Genomic DNA, 15,905 nt, shown 5'->3' with positions numbered 1-15,905 from the left:
TATAATGTGTCTGAGTGGGGTATTCATGCTTCTCTGCGGCATGGTATCTCAGTGAGCTAGCACTATAAAACCAGCTTCAGTCTGGGCTAGTACAAGCAGCCGCACATACACATACACACGCATGCACGTCGTCATATGAGCGAAATATTCTCAACCACGACGTTAAACCCAATTTCACCTCACCTCACCTCTCAAATGTTTATTCGACAGGTGTATTGTTTTGCAACTGTTATTTCATTAAAGCGACACAGCATAATTGGAACGAAGAAATATTACCCTCGATAATGAGACTGATCTTGCAGTATCTTTGTTCCAGGAAGGAGATTCTTGAGTTCCAGTGGTCAGATGGAGTGGGCAACGTGGGCAATATCAAGTGGTCACTCACTTTGTGTCTTCTCGCCATCTTCATCGTCATCTACTTCTGTTTGTGGAAGGGGGTCAAGTCATCGGGCAAGGTGCGTGCCAATGGTGTTATACTAGACAATGTGCAACTTCAGCCCTGACGAAACCAGATTAAACTGACGTACAAAAGAAAGAACCCGCCCGTACCTTTGGCATTTTTCGACAAAAGAAAACAAAAAAGGAAAGAACACACACACTCAAACAAACAAACAAACAATTAAAAACAACCTGAAACGAGAAAGAAATAAAAAACTAGGTAACAGCCAAAATATTCTGAAAACAGTTTGATTGTGACTCTTAGTCGAATAGTGGCGTAGGGGTAGCTTAGTGGTTAAGGCGTTCGCTCGTCACGCCAAAGACCCGGGTTCGATTCCCCACATGGGTACAATGTATAAAGCCCATTTCTGGTGGTATTGCTGGAATATTGCTAAAAGCGGCGTAAAACTGACTCACTCACTTGGTGGAATATGTTTCGTACTGTTACTGCATGCCATGCACGTGCGATTCAACGTGATCATCATTTTCTTGATATTCCACGCACAACACTGTACAGGACGCCTGTGGTGTTTTAGCAACGCTTGGACGTCACAATCAAAACTTAAAATTTAAAAATAATCACTTTGTTTTTTTTTTAAATAAACCCCGAAAACAGGCTTATAATTTCCTTTGTACGTCAGTATATTTCAAAGCAAAGGTATCTTTATGTTTCAGTATATTTCTCTGAAACGGACCGCCTCCGTGGTGTAGTGGTTAGAGCGTCCGCCCGGAGAGTAGAAGGTCGCGGGTTCGATCCCCGGCCGCGTCATACCAAAGTACGATAAAATATGGTACTTGTTGTTCACTGCCTGGCGCTCGGCATTACTGGGTACAACAAGGACTGGTCGGCTCAGAGTCAGTATAATGTGTCTGAGTGGGGTATTCATGCTTAAATGCGGCATGGTATCTCAGTGAGCAAGCACTATAAGGCCAACTTAAGTCTGGGCTAGTGCAAGCAGCCACACATACACACGCATGCACGTCGTCATATGAGCGAAACATTCTCAAGTATGACGTTAAACTCCATTTCACCTCATCTCACCTCACCTCAGACCCGGGAAGGTCCGGGTTAGAATATTGATCTTCAGTAACCCATGCTTGGCGTAAGAGGCGACTAACGGGATCGGGTGGTCAGGCTCGCTGAGTTGGTTTATACATGTCATCGTTTCCCACTTGCGCAGATCAATGCTCATGCTGTTGATCACTGGATTGTCTGGTCCAGACTCGATTATTTACAAACAGTCGCCACATAGCTGGAATATTGCTGAATGCGGCTCACTCACTCACCTCACTTCACCTCACCGACACGTATTCCATAAACCTTTCATGTTGTTTGTCCTTCAAACTTCTAAATGCTCTTCAGAGGTCAGTTATAATGTACATTGCAACAACGTCAATATTTTTTTCAAAAATATAATTTTAAATCAATTTGAATCCTTAGTTTTCGAAGTTGAAATATAACGTTTTGTGTTCCCAGGCCGTGTGGGTTACTGCCACTCTCCCTTACATCGTTCTCTTCATTCTCCTCATCCGAGGATGCACTCTCCCAGGGGCATCGAAAGGGATCTACTACTTTATCAAGCCCGACTTTTCCAGACTTCTCACTGTTGATGTAAGTAACACACGTCACGGTATTTCTGAAAAGTGGTGAGCCCAATGTGGAGAACGCATGCGCACAGGTGACTTGGCTGAATGAATGAGTGAATATGATTTTACGCCGCTTTAAGCAGTATTACAGCAATATCACGGCGGGGGACACCAGAAATGGACATAGCTGAATAAGGATCAACATATGGCCTGGAGCGTTATTGTGAAATAGATAATCGCGAAGATAATTTAGAATAGATTTTGTGCTGCAAATGCTGTGTACACTTTGTTGTTCAGAAACGAACAAATCCTGCAACGTATACTTAGTAATGTTGTCAGGCTACTTGGTCATGATTGTCATTGTCAGTACCCCTAATCAAGTGTCTCTAACCCGCATTACAAAGCGCTTCCATCGCGCAACAAGCGGACCCGGTACCATTACTACGGAAATACGCCTTTGGCTTGAGACCCACGCTTGTATTACGCCGCCTCCGTGGTGTAGTGGTTAGAGCGTCCGCCCGGAAGGTCGTGGGTTCGATCCCCGGCCGCGTCATACCTAAAGACAATAAAATATGGTACTTGTTGGTCTCTGCCTGACTCTCAGCATTAATGGGTACAACAAGGACTGGTCGGCTCGGAGTCAGCATAATGTGTCTGCATCATGGTATCTCAGTGAGCTAGCACTATAAAACCAGCTTAAGTTTGGGCTAGTACAAGCAGCCACACATACACACCCATGCACGTCGTCATATGAGCGAAATATTCCTAAGTACGACGTTAAACCCCATTTCACCTCACCTCAAGCTTGTATTACTCATGTCACGCTCTCACGACAAAACTGATAAACCTCAAGTCATACTGGGTTCATATGAAAAATATAAATCCCACAAACTATCCTGAGTACATCGTTTTCCGTGACTTTTCCGAGAAGGGAATTTGCAATTGTGCTTTGGCTTCAGTGTGACTCCTGACCCGGCCGGTCCCTTCTCTCATGGGTAGGAAGCTCTGAAACACTATTCTACAAGGTGTAAAACTTCAGCTCACTCTCTGTCTCACTCTCGATCTTCTCTGCAGGTGTGGGTAGACGCAGCCGCTCAGATCTTCTTCTCTCTTGGACCAGGATTCGGCACCCTGTTGGCTCTAGCCAGTTATAACAAATTCCATAACAACTGCTTCCTGTGAGTAAACACTAGAACACTAACATTTGCTTCATAGCGACGCACCAGACGTAAGCTCATTGAATATTACACCAGACTAGTTATTACTACCAGTTGCACCCGTGAAGATCCGGGTTAGAATTGGTCTTCAGCAACCCATAGGCGCCTTCATTGAGAGGCGACTACTTGCGTCACTGGATTGTCTGGTCCAGATTCGATCATTTACAGACCGCCGCCATCTAGCTGACATTGCTGAGTGTGGCGTTAAACGACAAACATACTGGTCAACGCTAGCAACAGACTGTTTGAAGCGGCTTGAAAATATATTGTGGTAACTGTTACCTTTGTCGTAGAAATTGAAGACACCGGACGTATATAACATATGACATTTTATAATTACATATCCTGTTTGTTTGTTTTTTGTTGTTGTTTTCTTCTGTAAAAACGAACCTGTTTCCATCGTTTACCAGGGACGCCATGATCACGCCGGTCATCAACTGTTTAACAAGTTTCTTGGCCGGCTTTGTTGTGTTCGCTGTTCTCGGCTATATGGCGCATCTCCAGAACGTTGAAGTGGACCAGGTCGCCGCTCAGAGTAAGTGCCAGTTTAGACGGACTCTCCCTTCTTATTCTTATCCATTATTTCAGCATTTTGAGGGCTTGTTGCCTGCAGCATATGTTTTCCATTTAGCCGCCCCATGCGATTGCAGGGGGAATATGTATTCGCACCCAGAATTCCTGCCGGTAACAATCGTGGGTTCGACTCCATTATGTCTAAAACCTGCTTTACATCTTCAGACTGACTCGAACTGATATACCTGGAATGCTGTGTGTAACACCTTCCCCTAGTGGTTAAAGCGTTCGCTCGTCACACCCGAGTTCGATTCCCCACATGGGTACAATGAGTGAAACCCATTTGTGGTGTCCCCGCTGTGATATTGCTGGAATATTGCTAAAAGCAGCCTGAAACTAAACTCGCTCGCTTTTCATAATTGTAACCATTGGAAGAATGTAAGCAGTTATAAGTTAAATGTGTCATACGTTTCATGCACATTTCAGAATGAGCAATTGAGTGAGTGAGTGCGATGTTATGCACCTGAAATTGGCTTCCTACATTATACCCATGCGGGGAATCGAACTCGGGTCATCAGCGTGACAAACGAGCGCCACTATGCTACCCTACCGCCCCATATTTCAGAAAGTGTTTAATGTTTAAGACTGCAAGATTGAAGAAAGTGCATGCAAATTTGATAAAATAGCCATTGTTTCTTTTACAGGTGACGGCCCGGGCCTTGTATTTATCGCCTACCCAGAAGCCATTGCAACCTTCGCCGGGTCACCAGCATGGGCCGTGTTTTTCTTCCTCATGCTCATAACACTGGGCCTTGACAGCTCGGTGAGTGGCCCAACTATTATTATGAATATTATTATTATCATTATTATAGGATATTAATATAGCGCACATATTATCAATCTCAACTCCCTAGGGATCATACAACTCTTGCAGCCACCTATAGTCCGTTTGACTTCATTTAAGACCAATGAATTGCTCACTAACACAAACTCTAATAACCGCAACAAAACCAAATTTTGCAGTCACATGAAATCCACAGACCAACTCTGATGATTTGTCTCATAATTTTGGGCACCCGAATAAAGAAAAAAGTTGAACAAACGATCATTATTTTGTTGTCACTTTTCGCAATCTCTTACGTGTGTGTGTGTGTGTGTGTGTGTGTGTGTGTGTGTGTGTGTGTGTGTGTGTGTGTGTGTGTGTGTGTGTGTGTGTGTGTGAGAGTGAGAGAGAGTGTGTGTGTGTGTGTGAGTGAGAGACTTGCTGGTAGAACAATATCCCATGTATAATCCGGAAGTCCTACCCACTTGTCAGTTACTGTGGAGACTGCCTTTTATGACAAACTGCCATGACAAGCTTCTGTTAATCAGGATACCAGTGGGAACGCTACAGTCTGTTATAACGGGCTCTTATTGAATTCGATATTTTATTTGACTCATGCAAATTCCAGTTGGTAATATTTTCTAGATATCCAGACTTTTTCTTGCTTGTTATCGTAATTATGCTCGATCACGCTATGGTCTTGTTAGGTGTTATCACTGTGTAGTGTTGGTTTAGCCCAGTTATTCAGGTTTGCACAACGTGGGCGAGTGTCCAATCTTTGTTTCATTTTCCTCTGCATGTGTGTAGGGATGTTTAAAGGTGATACCTGGTAGATGCCGACCCAAAATGATAATGTTATGAATCAAGGATTTCTGAACCGTATTGGAAGAACCATATTGAAAGAGCCGTATTGACAGAACCGTATTTGAGGAGCGAAGGTTGCTGTATGTATCGTCATATGTGATAACACTAACATTTTATGTTTTGCCATGGTTACAGTTTGGCGGTCTGGAGTCCAGTATAACGGCCATCACTGACCAGTTCCCCAGGTTGCGAAAGAGGCGTGAACTCGTAGTACTTGCTCAGATTGCACTATGTTTCATCATCGGGCTGCCAACAACGACCTACGTAAGTAGAGAATCAGGGTGCCGTTGTACAAAGCGATCTTAGCGCTGAGGTGGCCGTAACTCCCATACCTTAACATAGACTTAAGGTAGTCTTAGTGCTAAGGTTGTTTTGGACAACGGCACCCAGATGCTCTTATGTTTAGTCTCTGGGCTTTCCAGTCCTATCATAACCCTCGGGATATATACTGAGGGAAACAAATAAGGGAACACATGAAAGCACAAGTGTTCCTTTATTATTTCCCCAGATTTCTTCATACACAGTACGATACAAAGCTTGTGAAGAAATCTGGAAAAATAAAGGAACACGTGTGCTGTCATGTGTTCACGTATTTGTTTCCCTAAGTATATGTGAATACGACGTGCATAACTTCGCATGCTATCCACTGCTGGATATTCTAGTCGCCTACAAGCATATTTGGTGCTGATCGTTGCGATATAGCTATGTATTGCATTGTGCGATGCTCATGCTGTTAACCACTGGCTTGTTTGGTTCAGACTCGCTTATTTTATCTTCCGAAGTAATATTGCTCGAATATTGTTGAGTTGTGCGTTAAAACTACATATAACCCTATCAACAAAGATGGGCTAGCCCCTAGTCCCTGAACAATAGACAGTTTGGAAACAAATTATGTGTTTTGATGTGGACCCCCAGTGCGAAGGGAGATTCAAAACCTCGGTAATCTATACTTCTTTCATTTCGAGCTATTGTATTACTGTAGAGGTCGAGCGGAAGTGAAAATAAAATGGTTCATAGACTGTGACGACAAAAACCTTCAGTAGTGTGGTAGGATGGGGACAGTATTAACCAAATATGTATGGTATTTGATATCAAAACCATTGTTTTGTTCCGGGTTTTTGCAACTTTTTCAGTTCCCGGTTAAATGTTGGTGGCCATCTTGGATTTTGAGCTAAATTTAGCTTTTGCATTAATATTCAAATTGGAACCAAACATTTTTTTAAACTCCTTTAAGTAATGAACACAAAGTAATGTATGCTTTGCTTTCATTAAAATACGTTCACGGAATCCCATAAACTACTTGACTACAGGGCCAAATTAGACAGGGAAGACCTATTTGAGCCTTTAGTGTTATCTCCCTGTCATGACAGTTATCTCCCTGTCATGAGAGTTATCTCCCTTGTGTTGCAGGGCGGTCAATACATCATTCAACTGATGGACACGCATGCCGCTCCCATGTCTCTCATCTTTATCTGCTTCATCGAGGCCATCGCTGTCAACTGGATATACGGTAGGCCACGAACGCCTCAGATGCGCTGTAATGCTCACATGTTCTCATATGCTAGTGAATCAATTCAGTGACACAATCATGGGAAGACTTACATCAGAGCCCTTTGAAAGTACGATCCGATCGGATGCGTTTGCATTTTAATTAAATTAGTCGACACTGATTTACGTCCGGTCTATTTACACATTTGGTGTCATTGGTAGTGCTGTAACGATGCTTCGAACTATCGATGGATTGCAATTGTTGAGTCTTCGATAGCAATAAATCGATTGTAGTTCTAACGAAAAACTGTCGATGCGTCGATAGTATGTGTGACTATCGATAGTTAAGTAATTGACTCTCGTTGATAAATGCGCAGCGCTAAAATGCATATTCGTGCATATAAATGCATATAAGTACCATATTCGTTCACTTTGATTTAGAGCTATCCGCCCCTGTTGGTCTTTGGTCAAAAATGTTATCTTATGGTATCCAAGGAAAGTTCTGTACATTAGTTCAAAATATGTACTCTAACATTAAATCCAGTATTGAGTTTAACCATGAAAAGTCTGCGTCTTTTCCAAGTTTCTCGGGGGTTCGACAGGGTGAAAATCTTTCTCCGTTATTGTTCTCTATCTTTATAAGTGATTTAGAATCATGGTTAAAAACACTTGATTGTAATGGTGTTGATATATCCTTAAATAATTATGATATGAATGTAATTTGCTTACAGCTGCTAGTACTGTTATATGCAGGCGACACAGTGCTATTCGCTACCTCAGCGTCAGCCCTGCAAAGGTCCCTGGACCATTTTCATGTATATTGCCAGAAATGGAGACTGACTGTAAATAGTTACAAAACTAAAATTGTTATTTTTGGAAGTGGCAAGTGTAGAGTAAATAAGCTATCGTTTCACTATGGCACCGAAGTAATTGAAATAGTAGATAATGATAACTACTTGGGGTTTAACTTTCACAATAATAGAAAGTTCTCTTTTGGTATTAATGTACTATCTACACAGGTTAAGAAATGTATGTTTTTTGTTATTGAAAATGGCAAGAAACATTGATTTACCACTTGATTGTGTATTTAAAGCGTTTGATTTAATGATTTTACATATCATGTTGTACGGCTCTGAATTTTGGGATCATGGTAAAATAGATATACTTGAAAACGTACATACCAAGTTTTTAAAATTAGCCTCTGGTCTCAGAATGTCTACACCGAATTATTTCTTATATGGTGAGTTCGGAAGATATCCTATCAGCATTCATATATCCAAAAGAATTATTAGTTATTGACACAAACTCACCACACCCTTGACCCAATTAAAATTGTCACAGGTAATCTATAATTTCATGTCATTAGATAGTGTGGTAAATAACTATTCCTATTCCTGGCTTAAATTTGCTGAAAATATCCTTAACTCATGCGGGCTTAGTAATGTATATATGTTCTCAGGTAATTTTAGTCGAACATGGCTGCTGAATATCGTAGAAAGTAGGTTAAAAGATAACTTTTTATCAAGAGTGGAGGAATGCGGCGTAAAACCATACTCACTCACTCTAAGAGTGAGAAGTCTTACATCCTGGTACAGATATCTGTGACTGACATACGCATATCCTCCCCACAGGTGTCCAGCGCTTCTCCTCGGACATCCAGGCCATGCTGGGATCACCCCCGGGCATCTTCTGGAAGGTTTGCTGGGTGGGGATCTGCCCCCTCAGCTTGCTGGTAAGGGGGGTCTTCATTTTGACAAATGTCTCTCTCTAACAGCTTTATTGATAAAATAGGCTGAGCTAACGCCAAAGTGAAACTGATTACTCAGCTCTTTGTCAAATTGGCATGCGATTGGATTACTGACTGAAAATATCTCATCATTCACGTGGAAATGTCACTGACTGTTTCTATCTTATTTTAACAAGTATCAAAACCACCATTAAAGAGTTAATTACCTTGTCAAAGGCCTTGTTTTAAGAACTGAAAAAATAAGACAAGCTAATCCCATCTGATGTGGCTGCTAAAGAAAGGGCGACTTTGCTCGTTCTTACTCTTTCCGGAATAATGGTTGAATAACTAGTTCTGAATTTCTGTTATTACAATTGAAGTTTAATCAGTTAGAATGACCAAAGAACTATGAATCGTCGGATCGAGTCCCGTATTCACTCCGATAATGGTTCCGGGTTTGTCTGTACCAAATGGGTAAATGTCTTAGGCCTACATCGCCTCGAATTTTCGCTCCAACTTTAAACTGGTGATATAACTGGAATACTGTAACAGTTCAAACGCGGCGTTGAACCCCAATATTTCTTTTTGTCATGATACTTATGAGCATACTTTCATTCATTAACAACCTCCAAAACATGAAAACAACATGTATTTTAAGCGAAAGTAATTATTTTGGTCCATGGGCCGGCCGATAGGCAGAGCGAGTTTGAATTTTGAGTTTTCGAAAAAAACCTTTTTCATTTTTTCATATTTTTGAATTTCGTCAAATCCTATGTCAGAACCTGGCCACAGTGCGGAGAGTTCTGGACTTTTGGGTTTCCAGAATTAAATTGTGTTATGTGTTATGTCCATGTGTTCTCAGACTCTGTTCGTGCTGTCCATCATCGGGTATCAGGGCATACATCTCGGAACCTACGTATATCCCCCCTGGGCTGTGGCGCTGGGCTGGTGTCTCACCTCAATGTCACTTCTCTGTATCCCGGTCTTCATGGTATATTGGTTCCTTTCTTCTAAAGGCACACTCAAGCAGGTAAGGACACTGTGATCTGTCATCTTCAACCATCATGGGGGCGGTGGGGGCAATCTAGTGGTTGAAGGTCCCGTGAAGATCCGGATTAGAATTGGTCTTCAGCAACCCATACTTGTCGTTAGAGGCGACAAACAGGATCGGGTGGTCAGGCTCGCTGACTTGGTTGACACATGTCATCGTATCCCATTTGCGTAGATCGATGCTCATGCTACTGATCACTGGATTGTCTGGTCCAGACTCGACTATTTACAGACCGCCGCCATAACGCTGGAATATTGCTGAGTGCGGCGTAAAACTAAACTCACTCACTCGGTTAACGCGTGGGGGTTCGATTCCCCACATGGGTACAATGTGTGAAGCCCATTTCTGGTGTACCGCCATGATATTGCTGGAATATTGCTAAAAGCGGCGTAAAACATTAGTCACTCACTCAGTTCAACCACCATGACTAGATATTCAGGTCTTGTTGGACACCTTTATAAATGAGAGGGTTCAATGTCAGGTATTTCCTTTAGAGAAGGACTAGGTTTTTAAAACATTCAATCTATTTTCTCAAGTATTTTCTGGAACAAATTGTTAGTACCCTGGGTTCATGGTAAAGACCACATTTACACAATGAAATCATGGCCAGTGGCTGGTTAAAGATCTTCTCTATTCGCAGTGGCCGACACAGTTCAGTACGGGAATATGAACGTATTGGTCTTGAACCTGAGGCTATAGGCCAGTGTTTCGACTATACTCTGTACATGCCGTGACGCACTAGAGAACTCTAGACACTATGGCGGTACCGACTGGTTTGACTAGATCTTTATATCGATCAGTATCTCTATATTGAACATGCGAGTCTTTGGGAAATAGGTTCTTAAATGTCTAAATTCGGACTCGCTTATTCCCTGAGGTATTTGTGTAACCGAATTCCTTTGTTGGGGTTTATTTTGTGTACTGAATAATTGTCCATAGTTATGCCTATGAAAGAAAGTGTGAACTGAATTTCGAAGTGTTACACATAAAAGCAAACCGAAACATGAGTCTCATTAACCTATTCAGACAATGACCTACTTTTCAGCCGATCCGAATTTTCTCGTGTGTAAGTGAAAATAGACATCAAAAACAACTATGGTTACACTGAATTCCAATTCCTTTTTTCATACGAAGTGGTATTTACAACTGAATTTTAATTTTAAACTTTAATAGCATCGCATTTCTATATTTTATGGCGAGGTGTAGGCAGCATGACCTTAACTAAGACGTCACAGACTACCCAGTTTGATGAGGTCGTAAAATGATTCACAATGCATCTGGCTCATTGGTTACACCTGTTATGTATTTTATGGCGCTTATTCAGTGTAGTGCTGTCAAGCACAATGTGATAGATATAATATAAACTCCGTACCAGACCGCCAAACTTCTCTAGCGGCGTTTATAGATTTCCACGATTTCCAGGTTTCTGTTTGTACGACAGAGCACACTGCACAACATGTTTGCAAGGATTAGAAGGAGCGTAGTGTTCCAATCTACAAGTGCTTAGATGTACCAAATAATACTGATTAATACTTATGTATCCAGTTAAATGAATTGGTCTTACAATTCTGGACTGGTTATTGTACTAAGTTGCGCCATAGGACGGAACCCAGTCAGCAGGAAACGAGACTGTGTGCAATCAATGTTTTGGCTTGTGCGAATTTATGGATGTCAACTTCTTTATTATGAGCAACGCGACATATATTCTCTCATGAAGCATTAAGAATATACTCCGAAACGCCGTGTCCCGCATAATAAAAAAGTTAATATCCATAAATTCTCACATTTATGATGACTTTAATTAGTTTTGTTCAACGTTTAGACTTTTATATTCTAACCTGTATAAGTCAACCTTTTCACAAGATTTCATCCCATTCACCATTTCATTCCATTTCATCCCATCCCATGCCATCTTCCCAATTTCAATACTTCCTGATCATGCATTGCAAATTTCATCCTTCTCACTCCTGTCCTCCCAGCTTATCCCGCTCTCATTCCTTGTCTGTCACCACTTATCTACTTAGGGGCAGTGGGGTAGCCCAGTGGTTAAAGCTTTCGCTCATCACGCCGAAGACCCGGGTTCAATTCCCCACATGGGTACAATATGTGAAGTCCATTTCTGGTGTCCCCCGTCGTGATATTGCTGGAATATTGCTAAAAGCGGCGTACAACCAAACTCACTCACTTATTTACTAAATTCAAAGCCTTAATTGAAGACTCGTTATATTTGGAATGAATCTGCTCCCCCAACTTATCGATACACGACGTTGTTGTATTTCAGAAGTGTCTACGAATGGTCAAACCAGTTGAGTATCCTACACATGTGAACAGGACACTTAGTGACAGTGAAAGTAAATATTCCTCACCACAGAGTTTCGATACTGAAGAACTGCCCGGCAGCCACGTTGGCGGAAACTGTACTGAGTCTGCTACGTAGTCGTACGTACGTTTTACGACTTCAAGCCAACGTCAGCCATGTCAAGAGCGGTTTACGGCGCTTCACGACACTTTACGACAACGACGCCTTTTCGGCGGAAGGGCGACCAGTTTTCACATAATGGAAGCTACTCATGTGAGAGCTTGGTACAGCAACGTTGCTACGCAAGCGGGTGTATATTTTCATTGTTCATTCTTTATATTGTTACGATTTTACTGGTGCTCAAATACAAGGAATCTATTTGTTTTTCGTGCTTGTGTAAATATGTCATGCTTATCGTAAAAGTCAAACATGTTATTCACAGTTGTGGTTGTTCATGTACATATCTGGTATTATACTAGCCAGATATACTTGATAACGAGGACCCAAGTATTTATTATTTGAATACAAACGTTCGAACTGAATACCCAAAGGTAACAAAATACATATATTCGTCAAAAATCTAATCTTTTAGCGTTTGTAAAAATAAAGACGAAGAAACGCATTTGTTATACATATATTTTGCATTTGTATGTCCACACTTAGGAATTTGGTTCGAATATGGCGACTTGATGGCAGCGCCACCGATGTTTATTTACAGTCATGTAGATTCTATATCCCTCTTGTTGATCAGATTCCATCTCCCATATCATGCGGTGTATCCTGCCGGTGTGTTTTACCAATATTTACTCCCGTATCGCTTTCCTTCCAAAAAGAGGGTGGTTGGGTAACCTAGTGGTTAAAGCGTTCGCTGGTGACGCCGAAGACCCGCCTTCGATTCCCCACATGGGTTCAATGTTTGAAGCCCATTTGTGGTGTCCCCCGCCGTGATATTGCTGAAACATGCTACAAGCGGCGTAAAACAAAACTCACTCACTCACTCCTTCCAAAAAGCTGACACACCATGCAGTAACTGAACTATTGTCCAAAGAGCACTTCAAACACACTAAACTTACTCTGACAAGACACTGACGCCAGTTTGAGCTATAGCAACACACATAGTTACAGTGTGTTGTAAGAAGTTGCAATGTGCTGAAATCTGGCGCGAAAGCGAATTATATATTGATAGTTATATAATTTCTCGACAAAGTTGAAGCAAAGTGTTGAGAAGTTGTAGTAGTGGATGGGGTGTCATTAGATACAAGGACGAGTGAGTTTAGTTTCACGCCGCCTTTAGCAATATTTAGCGTTTCCTCGTCACGCCAAAGATCCGGGTTCGATTCCCCACATGGGTACAGTGTGTGAAGCTCATTTTGGGTGTCCCGTGATATTTCTGGAATATTGCTAAAAGCGGCGTAAAACCCAACTCACTCACTCACTCAGATGAGGCCGGTCACTGTTAGGCTTCTTCCATCCTACCTGTTTATTGTTGTTTAATGTACGTTGTCTTCATCATCACGGTGCAATATTCGAAAACTAAGGTTACGAATTCTTCTATATTATTTTGTTTTTATTTGTTTATGTTTGTTATCTGTTCAGTATCAGTTTGAGCTTTTTCGTCACCACTCGCCACTTCTCGTGAACGGCAGGCTTACAGAAATGACATGGGTGGTCACGAATGATTTTAATGCGGGTTTCGTAAGAGTTACCTCCCTTGTATCAACACAGTTTGAGTTACTCTGGCGCGGTTGTATTTGTTGTATACGAGATGACACGGTTGTATTGTGTTGTACACGATATGACACACACTACACTGGTTGACAAAAGCTGCGTACATTTGCGTACATATTAAATAAAACTTTTGAACAGCTAAACGAAAAGAAATTACAATTGTTATTCCCTCGTAAAATTCATTTTCGCGAAGTCCAGGAACTTGAATATATGGATTTAGCCACAGTGTGCTATTAGATCACAATTCATAGCGACCACGACGTTACATCGTATCAAAAGGTATATCGGGTTGATAGGGGTCGAATTCGGAGTCATACTATGTATACAGAGAGGTCTAATGTCTGACGTACGGGGCGGTGGGGTAGCCCAATGGATAAAGCGTTCGCTCGTCAAGCTGAAGACCGGGTTCGATTCCCTAAATGGGTACAATGTGTGAAGCCCATTTGTGGTGTCCCCCCCGCCGTGATATTGCTGGAATAGTGCTAAAAGCGGAGTAAAACCCAACTCACTCACTCACTCACTCAGACTTCCGGCAACAAGCATGTGACCAACTGTTCCGGGAATCTTGGATATTGACCTGGCTTATTTGACCAATGTCTCAAAGGTCTCTGGCGGATATTGACAAAACTTGTTCTCTTTGTTTGGGGTTTAAGAAACCTGAATCGTCATCACAGTGCACAGGCGACCTATTAGTATAGGACGCCTCATCCCGCTGAGCAATGTCCTTCTTGCATACCCTTCAGGATCCGCTGCTTGTGGATTCGAACTCCAAATACATCCTTTGCCAGTGCTGGTGGGTTTTAACTAAACTTGTCAACCGTTAGATGTAACCTATCATGAAATGCTGTTGATGCTTTCACGCAACATGGCCACGTGACTAAGTAAGTTTTGATCGCAATTAAAGCGTAAACAATTAATGCTTCTACGTTGGGCAATATTACCCATAAGTAGGTCACGACACTTCGCGAAACCTTAGTCATTCCGGTGACAACTTTTTATACCTTTTCATGGTTTTCTGTTGACATTAAGTACCGATAACCCTTGCAGGAATAACAAATTTCCGATCTAACCATCCCCAAATTAGCCAACTATTACGACAGTCAACAGCTGTGACAGCCAAGCAATGTTGTTCACTTGGTCCGGTCTAGTCATATTTGGCGGTCGCGCAGTTTGGAACCAGAACTGGTTCTAGAATATACGCTTGTCACCGGAAATCTGGTACCGGAAGTAAGCTGCTGGGCCCCGTCTCGCATATCGCAAGCTGGCGCGTGTAAAGGAAGCCGGGAACCAGCTTAGTACCAAAGTAGACTTACAGGCCCTATTGTTGTAGGTGTGTCCCTCCATCCCTTTTCAATGTCAGCCTGTGAGATTTTGAACTGTCGTGTATGTGGAGACAATAAACGGACTGATTCGCTGGTTCGCTTTGGTTATGGCAAATGTTCAACAAAGTACCCTCGCAAACCGTCTTTCAGTCCAAGAGAAATCAGTGCGGTACCCACTGTGTATCATTTTGATTGCGAAAATGTCTTATTAGAAAAAGCTTAATATTTTGAAACTGCGACAAGGAAACATCATTAAAGGAAGTTTACTTAAACAATGGAACTGTTTTGCAATTGTTACCTTTCAAAGAGAATCATTCAAGAACCGTTACCGCCCAAATCAGCTTAAAGATTATCCTGAACAAAAACATAGTTTCAAATTGTTTATAGGAAAAAAAACTTCCTTCGTGGAATCCTCGTTGGCTGAGTGGGTCAAACGGCTGACTTTTTGTGCTGGCGATTAGGTGCTCAGAATCTGTACTTTATGGGGAAAGTGTAATCCCAAATATAACACTTCCTTAGCGGTTGTCAGATAAAAAATTAATTCCCAAAGAAGAACAGGTATTCAGAAACCCATGCCTGTCTCCCCATGTGAAGATCCGGGTTAGAACTGGTATTCAGAAACCCTGGCTTGACGTTAGAGGCGACTTATGGGATTGGTGGTCAGGCTTACTGGCTTTGTTGACACATGTCATCGTAACCCAATTGCATAGATCGATTGCCATGCTGTTTTCACTGGATTGTCTGGTCAAGACTCGATTATTTACAGACCGCCGCCATATAGCTTGTATAATGCTGAGTGCGGCGTTAAACAACAAACAAACCAATTACACTTCCGAAAGGTTGCCGCTG

General features: G+C 42.0%; 1 protein-coding gene across 1 annotated transcript in view; it reads left to right on the top strand.

Moving 5' to 3' along the window:
* The window catches only part of LOC124278283 (sodium-dependent serotonin transporter-like), a 57,381-nt gene extending 44,753 nt beyond the window's left edge, over positions 1-12,628 (top strand). The window contains exons 5-14 of the mRNA XM_046714009.1: positions 317-455; positions 1,916-2,050; positions 3,100-3,203; positions 3,653-3,777; positions 4,460-4,578; positions 5,578-5,706; positions 6,853-6,952; positions 8,562-8,662; positions 9,519-9,686; positions 11,989-12,628. Coding sequence (XP_046569965.1) covers positions 317-455; positions 1,916-2,050; positions 3,100-3,203; positions 3,653-3,777; positions 4,460-4,578; positions 5,578-5,706; positions 6,853-6,952; positions 8,562-8,662; positions 9,519-9,686; positions 11,989-12,144 — 1,276 coding nt within the window. The 3' untranslated portion in view covers positions 12,145-12,628. The remainder of the gene's footprint in view (positions 1-316; positions 456-1,915; positions 2,051-3,099; positions 3,204-3,652; positions 3,778-4,459; positions 4,579-5,577; positions 5,707-6,852; positions 6,953-8,561; positions 8,663-9,518; positions 9,687-11,988) is intronic.
* The last annotated feature ends 3,277 nt before the right edge of the window (positions 12,629-15,905 follow it).

This window comes from Haliotis rubra, unplaced genomic scaffold, assembly GCF_003918875.1.
Source record: "Haliotis rubra isolate DU_JTF1 unplaced genomic scaffold, ASM391887v1 Scf234, whole genome shotgun sequence".
NCBI classification, from domain to species: domain Eukaryota; kingdom Metazoa; phylum Mollusca; class Gastropoda; order Lepetellida; family Haliotidae; genus Haliotis; species Haliotis rubra.
The sequence above is the reverse complement of the archived record's forward strand: the minus strand, read 5'-3'. Positions and strand labels throughout refer to the sequence as shown.